Source organism: Gouania willdenowi, chromosome 12 (assembly GCF_900634775.1).
Source record: "Gouania willdenowi chromosome 12, fGouWil2.1, whole genome shotgun sequence".
In the NCBI taxonomy this organism is placed as follows: Eukaryota; Metazoa; Chordata; class Actinopteri; order Blenniiformes; family Gobiesocidae; genus Gouania; species Gouania willdenowi.
In genome coordinates, this window is record NC_041055.1 from 21,362,427 (window position 1) to 21,370,425 (window position 7,999).

A 7,999-nucleotide genomic window follows, 5' to 3' on the forward strand; every position below is an offset into this window, starting at 1 on the left:
TTAAACATCACCAAAGTTGGAGTCAAAGATATATATCTTTACTATAGTCATTTCTGTGGTGTTATTTTCAGGGTGGTGCTGTTGGTGGACACATCCTCAGTTACCTGCTAGAGAAGTCTCGCGTGGTCCACCAAAATCACGGAGAGAGAAACTTCCACATCTTCTACCAGCTGGTTGAAGGAGGAGAGGAAGAACTTCTCCGTTGGCTCGGCCTGGAGAGAAACTGCAAGAACTACCGTTACCTGGTGCAGGTTCGATAACTTTACGACCTCTAGTTGCAAAACAAAACCAAAGCAAAGCAACAGTTTGCTCAGGCTGTATTTGTTTTGTTCTCAGGGTGATTGTGCCAAAGTGAGTTCTATCAATGATAAAAGTGAATGGAGGACTGTGAAGAAAGCTCTTTCAGTCATAGAGTTCAGTAAAAGTGATATTGAGGTGAGGTAGTAATGCGTTTCTATTGAAATGAAGCTTGTATATGTGACACAAAATGAGAAAAGCAGGAACTGGTCACTCTTATCTGAAAATGAAGGTTTTTGTCCTTTTTCTTAATTTCTCTCATGCCGACTTGTTCCTGGTTTTCTCATGTTGCATCACATATTCAATATCCTATTGTTTTTTACTGTATTATTCTATTTCTTCTATTTGGACTGATCAGCTGGTTGTTTATCTTCTCTGTCGCAGGCAGGACATATGGTTCTTTTAGTTTTTACAGTATAATTATATTTCTCTTTATAGCCTGACTTTGTTTTATTTTACATTTTTATCTTTATCATATGTTCTGTTTTCCTCACATTTCCTATTTTAATTTCTCACTTTATTTCCATATTTGTTTGTAAAGGACTTTCTAACCCTGTTTTTGAAAAGTGCAATAAACAGTAAATGATGATGATTATTATTATATTATTTTCACAGCACCTGTTTGGAATTATTGCAAGTGTTCTCCACTTGGGGAATATTGAGTTTGAAGCTGATGCCCAAGGATACGCCTTCCTTAACAGCAACCAGGAAATGCACTGGGTGTCAAAGGTGAAATATAAACTCACTACAGATTTGTTTTGGTTTTTTTGCTTTTGTCATTTACTGTCATACTCTATGAATCCTGCTTTTGCTGTGCAGTTGTTGGGAATTCCTAATCAAGTGCTACAACAGGGTTTAACCCACAGGAAGATTGAAGCCAAAGCAGAGGAGGTGATGTATCCCAATCGGACAATTTGAATTTGATATGTATGTAAAGATGATATGTTATGACTGATTAACAATTCAAATGTTGAAGGTTTTCAGCCCCTTCTCAGTGGAACACGCTGTTTATGCCAGAGATGCCCTTGCCAAAGCCATTTACGGCCGTACCTTTACCTGGCTGGTCAACAAAATCAATGAGTCTCTAGCAAACCAGGTGAGCAACAAATGTATCACTTCCTCACGTGATGTTTACGCTTTAATTGAATCTATTTATGTTATGTGTATAGGATACGTCTAGAAATACAGTGATTGGTCTCCTGGACATCTACGGGTTTGAGGTCTTCAACGTGAACAGGTGACGTGATTCAGAGTGAACTTTTAACAGAAATGTTATGAAATAAAAGAACTAAAACAAACTGTATCACTTGTGTTTTCTTTTTGTTTTGTTTTTTAACAGTTTTGAACAGTTTTGCATCAACTACTGTAATGAGAAGCTGCAGCAGCTTTTCATTCAGCTGACCCTGAAATCAGAGCAGGAGGAGTATGAGATGGAAGGAATCGAGGTAAGAACAGTTATTTTATTCACGTGTTTGAGATCTGACACACTAAGTATTATTAATTAATGACATATGTCATGAATTTGACCTTTTATTTGCATTGCGTTCGCAGTGGGAACCAGTGCCATACTTCAACAACAAGATTATTTGTGATCTTGTGGAAGAGAAATTCAGAGGAATCATTTCTTTGTTGGTAAAAAGAGAGATTTTTTTTTTTAATTAAAATATAAACAAGAATAATTACGAGATCTATTTTTGACACTCCCTTTCTTTTTTAGGATGAGGAATGTTTGCGTCCTGGAGAGGCCACAGATCTTACTTTCCTTGAAAAGATAGAGGAAAAGATTGGTGGCCACCCTCATTTTGTCACGTAAGTTCTAAATTTCCTCAGTGCATAAAACAAACATGTGATCGGTCAAATTGAGAAACAAAGCCTAGGGATCAAACCGACTCAACTCAACTCACAACTTCCCGCAGACACAAACTTGCCGACCAAAAGACGAGGAAAACTCTGGAACGTGGAGATTTCCGCCTCTTGCATTATGCTGGAGAGGTGACCTACTGTGTTGTTGGTAAGACATGTTATTAGTTTGTAGGCTAAGGGGTATTTAGAAAAAAGTCTGTTTTCCTTATTAAAAAACTCTCTTTTTTTCAACTTTTAGGATTCTTGGATAAAAACAATGATCTCCTGTATAGAAATGGAAAAGAGGTACTTTATTTACTCATGACTTGTATTTGTGCATTTTAAGGATTATTTGAAGTTCTGCCAGTCCACACATAATAAAAAAGAAATGCTCATTCCTACATTTTCAATGGTTTCTCAGATACTATTTTTTTTAATTAAAACATACATTATTAATTGCATTAATTTTTTCCTCTATTTTTTAGGTAATGCGGCAGTCTAAGAACGCCATCATAAAGCACTGTTTCCCTTCCAGTGAACCGGACAGCAAAAAGAGACCCGAGACTGTAAGAAATAATGCATATGACCACTTATTTTCTAATCTTTTCTCTATTTTCTAATTTTCCACATTCATATGTTTGTAATACTTGTTTTTTTTAGGTGATTACTCAGTTTAAGAGCAGTTTGGTGGGTCTGACTGATATCCTGATGTCTAAAGAGCCTTGGTATGTTCGCTGCATTAAACCCAACGAAAGCAAACAGCCAGGTCAATCTATGCTCTGTGAAATCTTCTCTTTACACGCCGTAGCCATGAGTTTGTTAAATTTTACTCTCAGTCTTGACTTTTCATCTGCAGGGAATTTTGACGATGTTCTGGTGAGACATCAGGTGAAATACTTAGGGCTGATGGAGCATCTTAGAGTCAGACGTGCTGGGTTTGCTTATCGACGTAAATATGAAATCTTTCTCCAAAGGTATGCTGTCAGGGTTCGTGTGATACATTGAAAGCGGATTACTTAGACCATCATTCTGGTCATGACATGTGGTGGACTCTCCTTAGGTATAAGCCTCTGTGTCCGGACACTTGGCCTAACTGGAGGGGCACAGCAGCAGAGGGTGTGCAGCGCCTCATCAAGCATCTTGGTTATAAGTCGGATGAGTACAAGATGGGAAGGTAAGCACATATATCATCTATAATCAGGTTTTTAATTGTTTTTTTGTATTGTTTTGTTTAAATCTTACTATATTGTGCTTATCTCAAGGACAAAAATTTTCATCCGCCATCCGAGAACTCTGTTCACTACTGAAGATGCCTTTCAGGTCTGCAAACACAAGCTCGGTGAGGAATGGTGCTATAACCCCAAAAGAATTTGTCTTAGTAAAATAATATTCTTTAGCAATGGATGACAATGTTTGTTTATAAGAAAGAGTATTGAAAAAATTTAAAAACCTACTGCATAAAGGGAACCTCCAGCGAAGTGTGTTTGACTGTAATGATTAGTAGTGATGCTAATATCAATGCTAATGGTAATGTATAAATATCTGAATGGGTTTGGCCTGGAATACATCTGTGAGAGGTTATAGTCAGGTATGAACTAGCGATGAACCTAGTGGAGCAGTTTTTAGTTGTTATGCTGCAAATCAGCCTCCAATATGAACATGTTAAAATATTTTCTTTTCTCTTATGACTAAGAGGGTCATTTTTTAAATCACGTTATTGTTAATTTATTGTTTTTATCGATGATTATAATCCTTGTTTAAAGTTTTCAGTTGAACTTTTTCATCCAGTGAAGCACATTGGAGTTGCTTTATGTGTGAAATGAGCTATACAAATACATTTTATTGCCTGATTCTAATGCTAATCTCATGCTAATGCCAATTCTAATACTACCACTAACATTACCAATCAACAGTCATCGTAATCATCATTATAATTGCTGCAGAGCCTATGCATCTGAATAGTCTGAATATTAGCAAGAAACATATCCACACAATAAATCAAGCATATAATCACATTAGCACCAACACTTGGCGAGTTTTTGGTGAATGGAATAAAAAGTGCTTGACTGATCTTTCCTCTTCTCGTGTTGGTCCTAAATCATCAAACGCTACCAAAGGGAAGCGTAGATTCAAGCCAAGTAAAGGACTTTACAAACTGCATTAATCTCAGGTTTTGTGTAATCATCAATGACCTTTTGAACATAATGTTTGTGTCTTTTGTAGCAACAAGGATTCAGGCTAAGTACAAAGGATACAGAGTAAAGGGTGACTTCCTGAAACAGAAGGAAGCTGGTGAGTGTTGCTATGACGAAGCTTCTGACTTATAAACCTTATCGATTTTAAAGTTTTGGCTTTATCAAATAGCCACTAGGATTGAGACATGCTGGAGAGGTTTGATGGCAAGAAAGGAGCGAGAGAAGAGGGCGTGGGCTGTCAAGGTCATCAAGAAGTGAGTCAAAGCAAAGGGAGGGATGTGTTGATGGCTGGACATTGATGCAACGCCCATTTATTTCACACCAGGTTCATTAAAGGTTTCATGACTCGATATCAGCCTGCCTGCATTGACAACAGCGAGTACTTGGCCTACGTGAGGCAGAACTACCTGACGCGGCTCAGCGACAACCTTCCCAAAACGGTCCTCGACAAAGACTCTTGGCTTACCCCACCTCCCATAATGCAGGAGGTCTGTGATTCACATGTTCAACAAGCTGCACAATTCTGCAAACATGGCTAAACTTAAATCATTATGAGTCATACATGTATTTTCTGTTGAATTTCTTTTAGGCTTCACAGATTCTGAAGAAAGTTTACATTCGTCACATGGTCCGGAAGTACATCAGAGGACTAACTCCACAAAGAAAAACACAAGTAACTGCCATACAACATTTTGTGTAGTTTGAAAAAGTATATGTCTCATGACATTGTGTTATATTTCAATCTTTACAATGATTTTAGCTTCTACTGAAAGTACAGACCAGCTCCTTGTTCAGAGGAAAGAAGGAAAACTACCCCTCCAGTGTTGGTAGACCTTTTGCAGACACCAGGATTTGTAAGACAAATGCAGCGTTGTTTCTGAATAATTTCTGAACAGTTGGAGAACTTGGAGCATTTCATATTCTTCATTTTCCTAATTGTTCTAAATGAAGGTTCCGAAGATATAAATATCAAAGTCCTCCAGATGATTCAACCAGAACAAATTAAGGTACCAAGTGAATATATGTTTTTGGAGCTAAAAATGTGTGAAAATCTGACATGAGAATACTTCCATCACAGTACAGCGTGCCAGTGGTAAAGTACGACAGGAACGGGTTCAGACCTCGTCCTCGCCAGCTGATCTTCACCCACAAAGCTGCGTACCTGGTTAAAGAAGCCAAGATTAGGCAGAGAATAGATTACAGCTTTTTCAAAGGTAAGAGGAAGATATTTAAATGAAGTACTGTATACACATTTTGCTGCACAGTTACAATTTGCTTTGCATCATTTCCTTAAGGCGTGTCAGTCAGCAACCTGAGTGACAACTTTTTCATCCTTCACGTTCGGTGTGAAGACCTCAAGCAAAAGGTAGAGCTGACAGAAAAGACACAATATTGACACACGTTTACAATTCAAAGGTCAATTTAAAGTTTAAGAACCTCAAATAAGACCCCTATCTTAACTTTTTATCAAATGTGGAGTAGACCTCCTCAGAGGGTGATTTCCCAACTTTAGGCCAATAACGCCTTACCTGGAAGAAATATTTACAATCTCATGCAGGCTACTCACTGTTGACCTGTATGTTATTCTAAATGGAGATTTTAAATATTACCTGCAAGCTCTATTTTAAGATCATATATAATTCTAGAGTTTTTAGAGGTACGGTGGCCATCATGTTTGCTCACCTTTGGAATAATTAAGTTGATGTTTAAATATATATACATTCCTGTAAAGCAAATATAGGAACTATTTGTTGAAAGCCTCTTTTTTAAATAAATAAGATAAACAATTAACTGCGAGCGATACAGTCAGTTGTGTGATCAAAGATCTCCCCAGGAGCAGCTGATGGACTGTATAATTTGGTCAGTGCGCGTGCTATGGTGTCTGGCCTTTACTGTGGCTTTTGTAAAGGGTGTAGATGGACCACACCCTAACAAGATGATACAACTTTAAAACTCTGAAAACACCTGCTCTGCTGTTCCAGGGTGATCTAGTTCTGCAGTGTGACTTCCTGTTTGAAGCCTTGACCAAGCTGAGCGTTATTACCAACAAGCAGAATTACATCAACGTGGTCCAGGGCAGGTATAGTCAAGTCTAATAAAGTGATATTTTCCATCATAAATGTAGTGATTAGAGTGAACAGTTTAACACAGTCATTGCTGTTTGTGGTGCAGCGTGCGTTTTGACATACAGCCCGGCAGAGAGGGCTTTGTCGACTTCAAAAGTGGCCAGGAGTCAGCAGTGTATAGAGCGAAAAACGGCCACCTGATGGTGGTATGTAGATCTCACACAATATGAAATAATGTACATTTGCATGATTAACTGACAAAAGTTGTGTTTTAAAGGAATCCACAAGAACAAAGTCAAGATGAAGATTCCAGGATTGTGGAATAAACGTGTTCCTCTGAGTCCTCAGAGCTGAAAAAATAGATTTTATAGTTTTTGCTGATTTATACTGTAATCTGCTGTAAACTTGTGCTTTATTAGAGCTGGGTATTTGTTCTATCTGTATTACAGCTAGATCGGTCGCTGGTACAGAGGCTGAGTCTGGAATTGTTCCAAGCTAGGATTTCTGCATTGTTGTAGTTTTTACTTTTCCACATTTGTGAGAATGATTTGTATATTCATGTTATCTGATAATATTTCAAAAGTATTGCCAAATCCTTTATTGATAGCGTAAGATATAAACCTCGCTATGAACTTCCCTCATGAGTCATGTGTATATTGTAAACATTATACCAAATCTTACAGAAAGCTTATATTACCACTGAAGGACATTAAAAGAAAAACTACCTTTTTAGGGACAATCATCCTGTAGGTCCGTGAGGGTTCTCAGTCAACCAGGTCATCTTTCATCTTTCATCACATTCAGCCTTGACACACACATGAAATCAGGGTTTTCTACCAATAATAATGTCATATACAAATTAGCAAATTTCCTCTTTAAGTGATCCTTTCATAACACATAAGGGCTGCGTCCAAATTGTCCCTCCTATCTCCTTTACTATCCGCTGTTCCTTCACCCCCGGAAGTGTTTAAGTGGTGGCCATGATAAAGAGCGTCCGAGTTCTCTTTAAGCTCAGGAAAAGAGGCTCAATGCTTTCTTTTTTTTCATCTCCTTTAGCCTAGGAAACACTGATGCTTGCTTCATCAAAGGAGACTAGCTAATGCTGACCCACAATTCCTTGCGGCAACAACATATAAAGGGACATGCACACCTGAGCGCTGACAAGTAACGGAGATCATGCAAGTTACCAATGCAATAGTATGTCTTGAACAACTTTAAATAAGCTAAAACCCATATCTTAGTATATGTAAGACATATTATCAGATTATAAGTGACATAAAACAGACACACTGTGGTTCAAGAACAAGAAATCAGAGACATTTTTAGCCACATTATGTTTGATTCATCATAATTCATATTTGTGAGTGGAGTTACATTCTCAATGTAACAATCTTTTTCTTTTTCTTTGATTTACATTCGAACCATGTGCTTTTTGAGATGATATCAGCGGAAAGTGTTATAAATGTGCTTTTAGTCCATTTTCGGAAATTTGTAGTTTTTTCACTACGGCTGACGTCACTTACTTTCGCGGCCATCAGATTATTACGTCTGACTGTCAAAGCAAACGTGATGGCTGATCCTAACACCTTTCCTCAATCC

At 37.8% G+C, this 7,999-nt stretch overlaps 1 protein-coding gene across 1 annotated transcript in view; it reads left to right on the forward strand.

Annotated features, from left to right (window-relative positions):
- myo1hb (myosin IHb) overlaps positions 1–6,836 on the forward strand; it is a 35,499-nt gene extending 28,663 nt beyond the window's left edge. Inside the window, exons 7-33 of the mRNA XM_028462070.1 lie at positions 72–251; positions 337–435; positions 913–1,026; positions 1,117–1,188; positions 1,274–1,393; positions 1,467–1,534; positions 1,637–1,742; positions 1,849–1,929; positions 2,015–2,106; positions 2,214–2,308; positions 2,399–2,445; positions 2,625–2,705; positions 2,800–2,905; positions 2,996–3,113; positions 3,200–3,313; positions 3,402–3,478; positions 4,363–4,431; positions 4,504–4,588; positions 4,660–4,822; positions 4,924–5,007; positions 5,095–5,188; positions 5,286–5,341; positions 5,413–5,548; positions 5,630–5,700; positions 6,317–6,414; positions 6,507–6,606; positions 6,678–6,836. Of these exons, the coding sequence (XP_028317871.1) occupies positions 72–251; positions 337–435; positions 913–1,026; positions 1,117–1,188; positions 1,274–1,393; positions 1,467–1,534; positions 1,637–1,742; positions 1,849–1,929; positions 2,015–2,106; positions 2,214–2,308; positions 2,399–2,445; positions 2,625–2,705; positions 2,800–2,905; positions 2,996–3,113; positions 3,200–3,313; positions 3,402–3,478; positions 4,363–4,431; positions 4,504–4,588; positions 4,660–4,822; positions 4,924–5,007; positions 5,095–5,188; positions 5,286–5,341; positions 5,413–5,548; positions 5,630–5,700; positions 6,317–6,414; positions 6,507–6,606; positions 6,678–6,704 (2,553 nt within the window). The 3' untranslated portion in view covers positions 6,705–6,836. The remainder of the gene's footprint in view (positions 1–71; positions 252–336; positions 436–912; positions 1,027–1,116; positions 1,189–1,273; positions 1,394–1,466; positions 1,535–1,636; positions 1,743–1,848; positions 1,930–2,014; positions 2,107–2,213; positions 2,309–2,398; positions 2,446–2,624; positions 2,706–2,799; positions 2,906–2,995; positions 3,114–3,199; positions 3,314–3,401; positions 3,479–4,362; positions 4,432–4,503; positions 4,589–4,659; positions 4,823–4,923; positions 5,008–5,094; positions 5,189–5,285; positions 5,342–5,412; positions 5,549–5,629; positions 5,701–6,316; positions 6,415–6,506; positions 6,607–6,677) is intronic.
- The last annotated feature ends 1,163 nt before the right edge of the window (positions 6,837–7,999 follow it).